The sequence below is a fragment of the Symsagittifera roscoffensis genome, unplaced genomic scaffold, assembly GCF_963678635.1.
Source record: "Symsagittifera roscoffensis unplaced genomic scaffold, txSymRosc1.1 SCAFFOLD_903, whole genome shotgun sequence".
NCBI lineage: Eukaryota > Metazoa > Xenacoelomorpha > Acoela > Convolutidae > Symsagittifera > Symsagittifera roscoffensis.
The window spans coordinates 1-16,338 of record NW_026971326.1 but is presented as its reverse complement, the minus strand read 5'-3'; the positions used below and the strand labels follow the sequence as shown (position 1 = coordinate 16,338).

The window sequence follows — 16,338 nt, the reverse complement described above, 5'->3', positions numbered from 1 at the left end:
TGATTTAGGAGCGCTCAGTCAATCAATTCGTTCGACATTTTTTTTATTTTTGAAGTTGCGCTCAACTCAAGAAAATTATAAATCTGCCTCTGCTTAAGCTGACGTGGGAGTCAATATAAAAAATTCAAGGAATTTCTATGACCAAAACTAAGCTTCCACATCTCGTATTTCTTCAACTTACTTTCAAAAATAACTTGTCAAAACCTAACTTTTTATTCGTCTCTATATGTTTTGTTGTACTTCTGTATTTCCCGCTGTTGTTCTCGTATTTGTTCAACTTACTTTAAAAAATAACATGTCAAAACCTAACTTTTTATTCGTCTCTATATGTTTTGTTGTACTTCTGTATTTCTCGCTGTTGTTCTCGTATTTCTTCAACTTACTTTCAAAAATAACTTGTCAAAACCTAACTTTTTATTCGTCTCTATATGTTTTGTTGTACTTCTGTATTTCCCGCTGTTGTTCTCGTATTTGTTCAACTTACTTTAAAAAATAACATGTCAAAACCTAACTTTTTATTCGTCTCTATATGTTTTGTTGTACTGTTGTTGTCTGTATTTCTCGCTGTTGTTTTTCTGCTTACCTGTGCAGTGGGCGTGTTGTGTAAACTGCCTGGACATTGTGTGAGTACTTTGAGGTGACACTTTTTATGCACGACCAGAGTACACTGCACACACCTGTAGCCCTGATGACTCAACAGACCCCTGCAAACCACACGAGTTTTATTTCTTACGGAGTTAACTTAATTAATAAATTTTAAAGTTAATTTTAGAATGCTATTAGCATCGTCAATAAACAACAGAAAAAAAGTAATAATTAGATTTCAAAGAAACCAATTCATTTTTCAATTCTCACTACAAAAAATCATCACTTTGAAGCTCTTTGATTTCAAGAAAGCTCGAAATGAATGACAAAAGTTTCTGAAAAATATCAGTTTGAGAAAACTGAATTTAAAAAAATATATAAAAAGTTTTTTCTTTATTTTCAAATTAGTGTTATGTTTTGTGCGTGGTGTGATGAAAGGATCTGAAGAAAACTTAAGGTATATCTGACAATTTAGGTATATCTAACAATCACAGTGAAAAATGCAAATCGAGCAACGGTTTTATCGAAAAAAAAAGAACTAAAAAATTTTTTTTTGCAGAAACTGTTTTGATTTATTAAGTTTTTATTCTAAAAATGGCGCAAAAAATACTTCACAAAAAATACTACAGTTTCATGGCTTATCCTTCTACAAATACTTCTAAAAGGGATTTAATATAGTATATCGTTTCTTCATTATTTGTGGGAAAACTTTGCAAAATCAACACAGGCAAAGTTGCGGTTCCCAAACGCCAGGGTTGGCAAAATGTAAGTTAAAAACAAAAATAACAAACTAACTGTTATTTATCGAAAAAAAACATGTTATATTTGTTAAATTGTTAATTAAATTAACATATCAACAAGAGTTGAGTTTCTTGAACAGAAACGCCAACTTTCCGGCTTTCTCAACGCCGAGTTGAGCACGAAGCTTCCCATACGTCAGGTGAGATTTTTCGCTCTGTAGTTTGTCAAGTGAAACTGCAATTGGTTTGAAATTTTTTTTTCATCCGTTCAGGATTCGTTACAATCGTTTCGGAACAAGCATGCAGTATAGTTGCGTTGTGTTTTTCTAAGAATTACTCATATTTCTAAGAAATAGCTCACATCACTGTTAGAAATTATATATAACACTGTAAGTTAAATTCAATGTTAAATAACAATGTTAAATAACATGCCAACCCTGCCAAACACTAGCGAGAAAACGACAGAAAATCAGCTCAAAAAAGTGAATAAGAAAAAAGTTTAAAAAAGCATCGAAAAATAAAACTTTTATGTTACGGAATCGATCCCAGGACGAAAAGATTTAGAGTACTATGCCCGCGCATCTGCGCAACGAGCACTGATTGACAATCTGCTAACACTTACCTCAAATAAAGCAGCTACATATGCTAAGAAATTGCCAATGCGATTCAAGTGTCACCAAATACAAATAGACACAATTTTCCATGTAAAAACTCGATATATTAAATTGGGCATCCATATTAAATTTGCATGTAATAAATGGGAAAGCATAAAACAAAAATATGTAAAAATTATGCATTTCAAAAACATTGCGAGAAACATCGAGTAGGAAAATTTCTGAAATCAAGTTTATATTATTTTACTGTTGTTTGAAACAAATAGCTTTTTTTCTGTTCATTTGATGAATGAAAATGCATCAACTGGGTTAACTAAATAGTAACCAGTGTCAGCGCATAAGCTATCAAAAAGCCGTAAAGCTGTACTAAAAGAGATACCAATATTTGCTACTTAAGTTGGAAAAAGAATAGTCGTACTCTTAAAATGTGCTCGCTAAAGCGCGTTAGAGTAAAAACACAAAAAAAAAAACAAAGAGTCGGTTGCACAAAAAATTTCACCAGTTTCTTTTTTCAAATTGTGACGTGTTCAAATTTGCTTTTCGTGGTGAGACGAGAGTCTCTAAAAATCCCAGAAATTAGGCATATTCCCACTAAGAATAAATTTCAAAAAATGAAAAAAAAATCCCTAAGGCGTTGAAAGAACTTTCGCCGGGAAGAACAAAAACGAGATCAAATCAATTCTTTCAACACTTCAAATTAATTACCATAAAAAGTCTGAGCAGAAACTGCAGAATGTTAGATTCTTGAAGAAATGCGAGACGAACTCATGTCCGTTCACGCTGTGCATTTTCTTCTCTTTGAACGCAAACCGCCTCGACTGAATAACTTCATTGGCCGCTAAACTACTGATTGTATTTGTATTACTGCTATTACAACTACTGTTCATGAATATATTTCCTGATTGTAGAGGCGTGCCATGATTAGTGTAGCTATTCGACAAATGAGAGGGCGACACTGATTGGTCTTTGGAGCTACTGTGCTGTGATTGGCTGATTGTTCTGAACTGGGATAGCAGTAAAGGTGAGTTTGAGTTGTTTGATTGAGTACTAGTCGTCTGCTTTGATGAACACTTCTGATTAGGGGCGTGGCTTGATTGAAGGGTGGGGCTATTGTTGCTACTGCACTCTAGACTATTGCTACTGAGATTGTCCATGAAGAAATCTACAGGCAAATATCAAATCTATATAGAAAACATAGCCATAAGACAGTTGGAAAAGAGTCACGCGAGCAAACAAAAGAATGTACTGACTTGTTTTTTTTAGATAAATCCTCAACTTTCCAATTTTAAAAGAAACAGATGGCCTTTAAAACTCTTTGAACTTCTAGAACAATTTGTGATTGACACTTTTTCGTAAAAAATAATTCAATTTAAAAAAATGGGTGATTTCTTTATTACGCTGAGAATTCTAAAAAATTTAGTCGTTTACGTTCTTTCGTTTATGTTTTTTCGCGCTATTTTGTCTTGCGTAATTAGAGAGCGTAATTTATCTCATTTTTAGCTGATGTATTTCAGTTCAACTCAAAAAGAACATCTACTCCTAATTTATTCATAAATGCATTAATATGTATAAACATAGCCAACTGACTGTTGGAAAAGAGTAACGAACACAAGGAAACTGAAAAAACTGACTTGTTTTTTCAAAAACCTTTAACTTTTGAATTTCGAAGAAAAAAATAGATGGCCTTAAAGCTCTTTGAATTTGTAGAGCAATTTATTATGAACACTTTTTTGATAAAATTAACCCAATTTGAGAAAACTGGATCAATAGGTAAAACTTCTATTTCCCTGGGAAATCTGATAACTAATTTTCATTTTCGAAATTTGAAGTCCATCACATGTTTCGTGACCTTTACACTTTTGCTGTTCGATATTGGAGTTTGCCTTCCTTTAAACAATGGAAATGCACTGAACTTAAAAAGAAAACTCAAATCAAACAGCGAAAAAAAACAAACAAAAAATCAGCTAGACCTATATAATAGTACTCACTACGTTCCTTACTCTTAAACGCACTCGGTGGTTATAAGAGCGTTTTAAGATTTTTTGCAGAAAAAAGCGGTCACTATACATTTGGAAAAGAGTCATGAACGCAAGTAAGCAGAAAACAAATACTTACTTTATTTAAGAAACACATAGGCGAAGTTGCACTTCGCATACACAAGCAAAAACATGACCTATAACGCTACTGGGAAAAACTGAATGAGATAAACTTGAGTCCACAAAATTGCTTAAGAGACGCACGCAAATTATGAGTCTACATAATTGCTAAGTGACGCAAGCTTATTATGACGTATTAGCAGTACCAATCAATTTGAAAAAAAAAGAAATATACAACTAACATGCCTCAATTTATGGAGCGGATGCATTTTAACTAGTACACGAAAAAGTTCATTAGAAACATCCGACCCTGTCCAGGTTCGAACCCTCTTATTTTGTCACTGGTCGCCTTCCCTACGCTACAGATCCATGATGCCGGGAAGCAGAAGTGCTATTTGTAATATAATAGTCTGTGTTATTATCGTCGCTAGCATTGGCTGTACTAAATAGCTTGTTTAAGTACAGTCAATGCTAAGTACAGTCAACGCTTAATAGGCTGTACTTAAAAGCTTGATAATGGTTATTGATCAAAATGAACACATTTTATCGCAACAATCTTTCCGTCGCAACAAGATTTTGCTTGTGTAAACGTAGCCAACAGAAAGTTGGCAAATAGTCAATGATTGCAAGTAAACAGAGAAAAAATACTGACATGTTTGGAAAAAGTCTCAATTTTCAAAATTCAAATAAAGAAGTGGCCATCAAACTTTTTGAATTCACAGAACAATTATTGACAGATACTTTTTTTTGCCACAATTAGCACATTTTGACAAAATTGGATCAACAGGTAAATTCATTCCGCTGGTAAATCTGAAAATCAAATTCCACCTTCGAAACTAGAAGTCGATCACGTTTTTGCTTTTCGATCACGTTTTTGCTTTTTGCTTTTCGATCATTTTGCTTTTCGATAGTGGGGGTTTGCCTTCGCTTCAACAAAGAAAATCAAATGACGCTAAAATTAAAAATTCAAGACGCGAAAAACCAAATTTAAGCGTGAACTTTATCTTTACAAGATCTATACTAGTGAAAATCACTTCGCTCTTTTATACTAAAACAAAAATCATCAGAGCTATATATGATTCAATGCACAAAATTATTGCCACGTTCATTGACTCTTAATCAAGATACCAATTTTCTCTAAAAACAAGAGTTACAAGAGTGATCAAAGGACTTACGTTTGTCATGGCCTAATTAGTCTGCATGTTTATTTTTGTAACAATCAGACAATGTGAAAAAGAAATTAAAAGTAAAAAAAATCGAAGGTAGAGGGAAAACGAAAGATCCTAAGTTTGCTGAAAAAACTGAGACAAAAGCTGATCAGTCGGAAAACTTCAAGACGTAATTCATTGGAAGTTTTTTCTGCTTTGGAGGATTTGATTTAGACGAAAACACACAAAAAAACGGCAGTCGCGGGCGCTGAATTCACATCGCCCACCAAAGTTTCAAAGCGACATATCTTGCCTATCTTTTCAGTCAACACAATTTTGAATTAAGATTAAAACGACAAAAACATAGCCAACAGACAGTTGGAAAAGAGTCAATGAACGCAAAGAAACAAAAAAACTGACTGGTTTTTTGAAAAAGCTTTCTAATTTCAAAAAAAAAAAATGGCTTTAAAGCTCTTTGAATTTCAACAGCAATTTAAAGTTGGCGCTTTTTTGATAAAATTACCCAATTTGAGTATTTATTCCGCTGGAAAATCTCAACATTAAAATCCAAATTCGAAACAAAAAATCGATCATATTTATTGCGCCATTTCAGGTTCTATAGTCGGAGAGTGAATTTTGCCTACCTTCTAGCAAATGAACTTGAATCGAACTGAAAAAACGCATATGTTCCTAAAGGAATTCATAACTCCCAGTCATTTCTGGCCCAGTCACTTCCCCTCCAGTCATTCCTCCCCAAAAGCAGTCAGCTCCGGACATGACTGATTTTGGGGTGAAAATGACTGCGTTTTTGGACCGGAAGTGTCTGGGGTTGAAATGGATGGTCACGGGCATTCATATGTGCATTTATAAGTATGAACGCATTTCTTTTGTTATAAGAGCATTTAAAACTTTTCGAAAAAATATCACTTTTGAATAATCACCACGACCTAGATAAGAGTCTGAACTACGTTCATCGACTCTTAAGAATACATTTCTGTCAAAACTAATTGCAAGATCGATTGCTTTAAGCAATTTTCTGAATGTTATGAAAACAACAAATGAACTGAGACGCTTTAAAAACGACAAAATCGCTAACAAACACCGATCGCTACAAGCTTAGTTATGAAATCTTCGAAATGGATCGTATAAAATTACACCTTCCAGCTCTCCTTCACACCAACTTTATAAGAATTCAACCATCTCTGAACAAATTCCGATTTTGAATGTAAAGTTTTTTGAAAAACTATCGTACTTATGGTCTTAAAAAATACTCATGGTCATAAATTTTTGCTCTTTATGTTAGCATTCGTCTAAATTCGTTTTCCTAATTGGGTTATGTTGCCAAAACTTAGCAACTTACATATTTTTTAAGCCCGAGATTGTTTATTTTTCCCAAACAGTATATCGGTTTTCATCAACATCATCATTTAAATCTCTCATTTTAGAGGTGACTCACCGATCGCCGACTAACTCAAGTCAAACTAACCCTGTGATGTAATAGTTGCTGACTTAGGGAAACTTCCACTATTGGACATCATCTGCTGGTGTTGTTGTCTACTACTGCTAAGATTGGATCTGTTGTGATGAGGTGAGCCAGATATTGACCCCCCGGGAGTACTGCCAGTTGAGGTTAAATTCAGAGACTGGCTGAGACCATTACCGCCATCCAGTTCTAAACACAGACACAAACATAACTTCGTTACAGCGATCATCACAATAGTTTAGAACACATGAAATATTACTATCTGAGAGATTGAGCAAATGCTTCGGGAAAATGACAAAAACAACGGTAGAAAAAATGAAATAAACATTAATTCATAATCAAAAATTAGGAGAAAACATAGCACCAGACAGCGGTAAACTATTATTATACACGAAAAACAACGAAAGAAATCAAAAATTTATCATTGAAATTGAAAAACCTTTAAATAATTCACATTATTGATAAAAACTAACTACTGGCGACTTTAAAAAAAAACATTTCCCTTTTTCAAACAAAATTGAAAACATTTTTTTCTTAAAATTAATCACGGCCAATCTATTTTCTCTCACAATTTGAAATCAAACAAGAATAGCCGGTTGATGTGCAAGAGGCACAACGTTCTGACCACATTCTTACAAAAACACATATCTTCATATAAGTGTCTCTTTTTTGCGTGGTGGGATGAGAGAACTATTCAATCCTGTAGGTTTTAGGGAAGGAAAATTAACTTCCTAATAAATTTTCGAATTCTTTTGCACAATCACTTTGAAATTTATTTTTTTTTGCCAAGGAAGCTTCAAATTAATCTCTTAAAACCGGTTTTCTCTTTAATCATTGGGACAACTTATTGAAAATTGTTAACGGTCATTCGAATCACGACTGAAAGGGCTTTAATATGATATCTCACGAGTCATTCCGAAAATTAGTTGTGTTACCAGATTATGCGCGGAAATCAAAAAAAGTCTAAGAAAAAGAACCCCGCTCAAAACGCACAAGAAACTTTTCAAATGAGGCTACTAAGCTTAAACCAGTAAAGTCGAATCGTGTTAAGCCAGAAAAACTGGGGAACAGAAAAACAGAAAATACTTCAAACAGCAGTTATTGAAATTAAAGCCAATAAAAAAAATTGAATAGAACGAGAATCAATAATGCCGATATAATAAAAAAAGGCCTGTTGGTTTGAAAGACCAAAATGACAATATGGCAGAGTTTACGAACTAACAGGGATGACGAAAGACTTCTACGGAAGGAAAAGATAGAGATTTTGTTTACCACGTTTTAATGAAAAAAGCCATTGTTCCCATTTGATAACGCTTGATGATCGCCAGCGTAAACAAAATTTAATTGCTTAAGAACTTTGACAAAACACAAATGACGGAGAGAAGGGGCAAAAATCGCAAAAAATTCCCACTAGAACCTATCGTTAGAATAAACATAATTCAAAGCATTTTATTACGTTCATTTTGCATCAGTCTAAGTTCAAAAAAGCCGCAGCATAGCCAACAGTAAGGTAAAAAAAGTCAAATACTTAGAAAACCGCAAAAAAATGATGTTTTTTGAACAACTTTCAATTTTCACGTTTAAGTACATCGTATTTAATCTCGTTGTCAATAAATTGTTTATTCCGCTGGCAAATCTAAAAACTAAAAAGTCAAAGAAACTTAAAATTCAGTCACATTTTCGCCAGACAGTTGCACTTTTTTTCTTCTTGGAGAGTGTAATTTGCTTAACTCCTAGCAATGAATTGAATTCAACTCACAAATTTATCAAAAGTCCAACCACGAAATTCAAATTTGTCCGTAATCACATTTTCTTCTTGAAAAAAGCACATGGCCTAAATATCTTCACACGTACGTCAAACTTAATTATTAGTTATTGGAGACCGCAAATTTCCTTGAATTTGAATTAAACTAAAACAAATCGTGGGTCTAACCTCAAGAAAGCATAGCCAGCAGAGAGTTGAAAAAGTGTTAATGAGCGCAAGGAAAAAAAAGACTGATTTGTTTTTTGAGAACGTAATTTACTTTCCATTGAGCTACAGAATTTTAATTAAACTTAAGGAGCAAAGGTCAAACACGGAAAAGTCGTTAATTGATTCTTAATCAACAGAGCCAATCGAAGATTGGAAAAGAGTAATAAACGCAAGTAAATATTTAAAAAAACATCTCATATTTCGAATTTCAAAGAAAAAAATAGACACCCTTTAAGCTCTTTGAATTTCAATAACGATTTATCATTAGCGCCTTTTTGATAACATTAACTCAACTTGAGAAAACTGAATCAACATGTAAAATTTTTATTCCGCTGGAAATACAAAAATTAAATTCCACTTTCGAAACAAGAAATCGTTCAAGTTTTTTTTGCGCCATTTCCACGTTTGTATTTGGAGAGTGCTATTTACGTCACTTTCAGCAATAACTGAAAAAGTGCATATATACTTAAAAGCATTCATAAATGGATCAAAATGTTGAATGCACGTCTGTAGATATTAGAGACTTTTAACACTTTTCCTGAAAAAAAATCTGCAAGACCTATTAGTAGTATAGCGCAACAAGAGGTCAAGCCTGTTTTCGGAGAAAGGTCAACCTGTCAAGGTCGCGTGACTATGTTACTCAATTAGCCTAATCTTTTTTTTTTCTCGGGGGTCGTAATAAATATCTTATCAGATTAATTTTTTCACTTGAGTTGATTTTTAGGGGTATATGACCGGAATCATTGGGGACAATTTCGTCAATTGTTATTAAAGAGGATAACTTTATGAAATCGCTGAGGGGGAATAAAATATTATCAGATAACTTTTTTTCACTTGAAGTAATTTATCTCAAAGATATCAGAAAAAAAATTATTAAAATAAAAAATTCCCACTTTTGAGAAAAAGATATCAGAAAACATGTATATATAAAAAACAAAAAATTCTCAAATAATTTTTTTTGAAGTATCAGAAAAAATATATGAAAAAAACAGAAAATTCCAAAATTTGAGAAAAAGATATCAGATTATATATAAATAAAAACCAGAATAATCCAAAACCTGAAAATTTTTTGAAAGACATCAGAAAAAATTATAAAAAAAAAACTGAAAATTCCAAATAAATCCATTTTAAAATATCAGAAAAAAGTCTATGTAAAACCAAGAAAAGTTCAAAATTTGAGAAACAATTTTAGCTCCTACTAAAATTTTCATCCCTTCTAACCTTATCTTTTACATCCTGTTTAATCCTTTGTTTTCCCCCAGGATATAATTTGTCAGAAGACTTTTATCTTTGTAATAAAAAATTATATACCCTTTATTCCAAAATTTGAGAAGAGGATATCAGAAAACATGTATAGATAAAAAAAAAGAAAATTCTCAAACAATTTTTTTGAAGTATCAAAAAAATAGATGTAAAAAATAGAAAATTCCAAAATTTGAGCAAAAGATATCAGAAAACATCTTTATCTAAAAAAAAACAAAACTCTCAAAAATTTCTTTCTGAGGTATCAGAAAAAAAAATATGTAAAAAACAAAAAATTCCAAAACTTGAGAAAAAGATATCAGATTATATATATATAAAAAACCACAACAATCCGAAACCTGAAAAGTCTTTTAAAAGACATCAGAAAAAATTATATAAAAAACTGAAAATTTCAAAATAATTCCATTTTAAGATATCAGAAAAAAGTCTATGTAAAACCCGGAAAATTTGAGAAAAAGATTTTAAGCTCCTACTAAAATTTTCATCACTTCTAAGCTTAACTTTTACATCCTGTTTAATCCTTTGTTTTCCCCAGGATATAATTTGTCAGAAGACTTTTATCTTTGTAATAACAAATTATATGCTCTTTATTCCAAAATTTGAGAAAAAGATATCAGAAAACATGTATAGATAAAAAAAACAAAGTTCCAAAATATTTTTTTGAGTTGTCAGAAAAAAAAACATGTTAAAAACGGAAAATTCCAAGATTTGAGAGAAAGATATCAGATTATAAATAAATAAAAACCTGAAAAATCCGAAACTTGAATTTTATTTGAAGTCATCAGAAAAAAAAATTTATTAAAAAAGAAAAATCCCACTTTTGAGAAAAAGATATCAGAAAACATGTTTTCATAAAAAACAGAAAATTCTCAAATAATTTTTATTCAAGTATCAGAAAAAAATATATCTAAAAAACCGAAATTTCCAAGATTTGAGAAAAATATATCAGATTATATATAATTAAAATACCAGAATAATCCAAAACCTGAGAATTTTATTTCAAGACATCAGAAAGAATTATATAAAAAACTAAAAATTCCAAAATAATTCCATTTAAGATATCAGGAAAAAGTCTATGTAAAACACAGAAAATTTCAAAATTTGAGAAGAAGGTTTTCAGCTCCTACTAATATTTTCATCCCTTTTAACCTTTTCTTTTACATCATGTTTAATCCTTTCTTTTTCCCAGTATATAAATTGTCAGATGACTTTTATCTTTGTATTGAAAAATTATATGCTATTTATTCCAAAATTTGAGAAAAAGATAACAGAAAACATCTTTATCTAAAAAAAAAACAGAAAACTCTCAAATAATTTTTTTTGAGGTATCAGAAAAAAATACATGTAAAAAACAGAAAATTCCAAGATTTGAGAAAAAGATATCAGATTACATATAATTAAAAAACCAGAATAATCCAGAACGTGAGAATTTTAATTAACGACATCAGAAAAAATTATATAAAAAACTAAAAATTCTAAAATAATTCCATTTTAAGATATCAGGAAAAAGTCTATGTAAAACCCAGAAAATTTCAAAATTTGAGAAGAAGGTTTTCAGCTTCTAATAATATTTTCATCCCTTTTAACCTTTTCTTTTACATCCTGCTTAATCCTTTCTTTTTTCCAGCATATAATTTGTCAGAAGACTTTTATCTTTGTAATAAAAAATTATATGCTCTTTATTCCAAAATTTGAGAAAAAGACATCAGACACATGTGTAGATAAAAAACAGAAAGTTCTCAAATAATTTTTTTTGAGTTATCAGAAAAAAACATGTAAAAAACAGAAAATTCCAAGATTTGAGAGAAAGATATAAGATTATATATAAAAAAAACCAGAAAAATCCGAAATTTGAGACTTTTTTTAAGGACATCAGAAAAAATTATATTAAAACTAAAAAATCCAAAAAAATCCATTTAAAATATCAGAATTTGAGGTATCAGAAAAAAATATATGTAAAAAACAGAAAATTCCAAGTTTTGAGAAAATGATATCAGATTATATATATATATACAAAAAACCAGAATAATCCGTAACCTGAGAATTTTTTTAGACATCAGAAAAAATTATAAAAAAAACTGAAAATTCCAAATAAATCCATTTTAAAGTATCAGAAAAAAGTCTATGTAAAACCAAGAAAAGTTCAAAATTGGAGAAAAAAAATTTAGCTCCTACTAAAATGTTCATCCCTTCTAACCTTATCTTTTACATCCTGTTTAATCCTTTGTTTTTCCCCCGGGATATAATTTGTCAGGAGACTTTTATCTTTGTAATAAAAACTTATATGCTCTTTATTCCAAAATTTGAGAAAAAGATATCAGAAAACAAATATAGATAAAAAACAGAAAGTTCTCAAATCATTTTTTTGAGTTATCAGAAAAAATATATGAAAAAAACAGAAAATTCCAAAATTTGAGAAAAAGATATCAGATTATATATAAATAAAAACCAGAATAATCCAAAACCTGAAAATTTTTTGAAAGACATCAGAAAAAATTATAAAAAAAACTGAAAATTCCAAATAAATCCATTTTAAAGTATCAGAAAAAAGTCTATGTAAAACCAAGAAAAGTTCAAAATTGGAGAAAAAAAAATTTGCTCCTACTAAAATTTTCATCCCTTCTAACCTTATCTTTTACATCCTGTTTAATCCTTTGTTTTTCCCCCGGGATATAATTTGTCAGGAGACTTTTATCTTTGTAATAAAAACTTATATGCTCTTTATTCCAAAATTTGAGAAAAAGATATCAGAAAACAAATATAGATAAAAAACAGAAAGTTGTCAAATCATTTTTTTGAGTTATCAGGAAAGAAATTATGAAAAAAACAGAAAATTCTAAGATCTGAGAAAAAGATATCAGATTATAAATAAATAGAAACCAGAAAAATCGGAAGCTTGAGAATTTCATTTTGAAACATCAGAAAAAAATTATTTAAAAAAAATTCCAAGGTTTGAGAAAAAGATATCAGATTATATATAAATAAAAAACCAGAATAACCCAAAACCTAAGAATTTTATTTAAAGACATCAGAACGAATTATATAAAAAACTAAAAATTCCAAAATAACTCCATTTTAAAATATCAGGAAAAGTCTATGCAAAACCCAGAAAATTTCAAAATTTGAGAAGGTTTTCAGCTCCTACTAAAATTTTCATCCCTTTTAACCTTTTCTTTTACATCATGTTTAATCCTTTCTTTTTCCCAGTATATAAATTGTCAGAATACTTTTATCTTTGTATTAAAAAATTATATGCTATTTATTCCAAATTTTAAGAAAAAGATAACAGAAAACATCTTTATCTAAAAAAAAAAAACAGAAAACTCTCAAATAATTTTTTTGAGGTATCAGAAAAAAATAATATGTAAACAACAAAAAATTCCAAGATTTGAGAAAAAGATATCAGATTATATTAATTTTATATAAAAACCAGAATAATCCAAAACCTGAGAGTTTTTTGAAAGACATTAGAAAAAATTATATAAAAAACTGAAAATTCCAAATAAATCCATTTTAAAATATCAGAAAAAAGTCTATGTAAAACCAAGAAAAGTTCAAAATTTGAGAAAAAATTTTAGCTCCTACTAAAATTTTCATCCCTTCTAACCTTATCTTATACATCCGGTTAAACCCTTTTTTTTCCCAGGATACAATTTGTCAGAAGACTTTTATCTTTGTAATTAAAAATTATATGCTCTTTATTCCAAAAATTGAGAAAAAATTATCAGAAAACATGTTTAGATAAAAAAAACAGAAAGTTCTCAAATCATTTTTTTGGAGTTATCAGAAAAAAAAACATGAAAAAAACAAGAAAATTTCCAAGATTTCAGAAAAAGATATCAGATTATAAATAAATAAAATCCAGAAAAATCCGAACTTGAGAATTTTATTCAAAGACATCAGAGAAAATTATATTAAAAATGAAAATTCCAAAAAATTTCAAAACTTGAGAAAAAGATTTTTAGCTCCTACTAAAATTTTCATCTCTTCTAACCTTATCTTTTACATCCTGTTTAATCCTTTGTTTTTCCCCCAGGATATAATTTGTCAGAAGACTTTTATCTTTGTAATTAAAATTTATCTGCTCTTTATTCCAAAATTTGAGAAAAATATATCAGAAAACATGTATAGATAAAAAAACAGAAAGTTCTCAAATAATTTTTTTTGAGTTATCAGGAAAAATTATGAAAAAAACAGAAAATTTCAAGATTTCAGAAAAAGATATCAGATTATAAATAAATAAAAACTAGAAAAATCCGAAACTTGAGAATTTTATTTTAGGACATCAGAAAAAAATATATTAAAACTGAAAACTCCAAAAAAAATTCCAATTAAAGATATCAGAGAAAAGTCTATGTAAAACCCAGAAAATTTCAAAATTTGAGAAAGAGATCAGAAAAAAACAAAAAATCCTATATTGAATTGATACAAAAATAAAATTGTTAGAAGAACAAAATTTACACGAAATATTACTCTATTAAATGGTAGAAAAATGACATAGCGAAAAAGAATACAATTTTGCTTTCTGAACAATATCTTGAAAAACTAATTTCGAAATAGAGAAAAAATAAAAAACAATTCCAAAAATCGACACTAAGATGTATCTTATTTTCGTCATAAAAAATATTGTTGAAAGATTTCTTCAACAAAACAAAAAAGATTGAGAAAAAATTGATGTTCTCAATTTATCAAAAATCGAATATATGAAACTCGAAAATGAAACCGACAGAAATTGAAAAAACTTAAAAAACGTTTTATATAGAAAATTTCTTTCTTTCTAAAAAATAAGCGTTTGAATTTTTTTACCAAATTGATAAGCAATTATTTTATTAAATCGAAATTTTGAGTGATCGTTGTTGTACTGCTTAATCTTACATACCCTTCAACCCTTTCTTCATCTCGGGATATCAGAAGAAAAATGACAGGACACGATTTTAATCTTTTTGATTTTAAAAATTTGACACTTTATGTTTAGTTTTTTCATTGTCCCCAGGGCTATCCTAAGAAAATTGACAGGAGAATTTTTTTTTTCTTTTAAAATAACTTCTGTATGATATTTAATCATCATTGTTTTTGGTGGACTGACTACCTCATGACTATTTGACAGCAAGTTCTTTTTTTTGACAGAGCTTCAGGGGGTAAATTACATCTCTCACTGTCGAACTGATAAATTGCGTTAGCGATTTTGTATAAGGAAAGAAACTCTGATGGACAGTAAAAATTCTCTTGAAAAAACTATTCCATTCAGTCAATCAAGTATGTTTCATAATTGTAAAATGCTGCCCGTGAAAATGATGTACAAAAATACAAAGAAAAATACCATAGTGTACATTGAAAAAAAGCATAGTTTCCATAGGACCCTCGGGAGATTTTTCTCGCAATTTCCATCATTTCGTTTCTACGCAAAAGTCACTTTTCATTCACTGCTTGGTAGTGAAACTAGAACACTTTTTCTTTAATTAAATTTAGAATATTCCCAATTGTTTTTTCGGAAAATTGACAAATTCTCCACTCGTCCAAGTTGAATCGTGTTAACAGCTAAGAAAATGTTTTACCTTATAAACTGAAACAATTTGGAAGGAACCGAATGTTTTTCTTAACTTATTTCGATTAAGGAAATTGGAGTTTCGCATTTGAAAAAAAAAAGATATTCATGTCCAATCTATCCTATGGAGAAGATGTGATAACTGATTCCGATATTCAAGACGAAGTTTCAGTGCAGTTTTTCTCAGACATGTTGGAAAACGAACCCTCAAAGTTAGAGAAAATATGGTTAGTCCTAATCTGTACGATATCATTTTTCCGATAATGATGTATACAGCAAGCAATGACAGATAATAACTTGGAGAACTTGTTATAGTTCAGGAGCGGTATGAGTTGATATATAATTTCGAAAGTGACTGGGACAGAGCGGTTACCGGAAAAAAATGACAAAGGTGGAACGAATCAAACCAGTATGCAGAAAACACTCTTTTGGAACACAATGTTCCCAGGTCCCTTCACTTCTCCGCGTAATAACAAGAAGATAGAAGCCAATTTTCTGTCTAAAAAGAAAACTAACGCGCCAACTGAGACCAACTTGGATAGATCATAAGTTTTATCGAACGGAGGAAAATTTGATATACATATTCAAGCGAAGAAAATAAAAAACAACCTGAAGTTTTGAGATTTCTTCCTAAAAAGACGAAAAAGTTTTTGCAGTTTTTTGTTATGAGAAAAGAATGTAAACAAAAATACAAGATACGATTGTTAATTTGAAGATAAAAATGACAAAGAAATTTTTAAAAACTGACAACAAAAAACTGAAACTCAAGAAGCAAAATCATACAGATATTCCGTAACCCTGATGATAATCATGTCATTAGCTCAATCTATATGAAGGACATCGTTAAGTTAATTACCTCAAACTGTTTTTTGGATGAAATAAGTTTCAGAAC

At 30.0% G+C, this 16,338-nt stretch overlaps 1 protein-coding gene across 1 annotated transcript; it reads right to left on the bottom strand.

Annotated features, from left to right (window-relative positions):
* Nucleotides 1-583: 583 nt before the first annotated feature.
* LOC134856314 (uncharacterized) lies at nucleotides 584-7,580 on the bottom strand (the record flags this gene model as incomplete). The annotated part of the gene is made up of 4 exons (XM_063872675.1): nucleotides 7,574-7,580; nucleotides 6,670-6,855; nucleotides 2,645-3,101; nucleotides 584-704 (listed from the first exon to the last, which is right to left on the bottom strand). Coding segments are annotated over exons 1-4 (771 nt in total), but the record flags the coding sequence as incomplete, so codon positions are not given.
* Nucleotides 7,581-16,338: the final 8,758 nt, after the last annotated feature.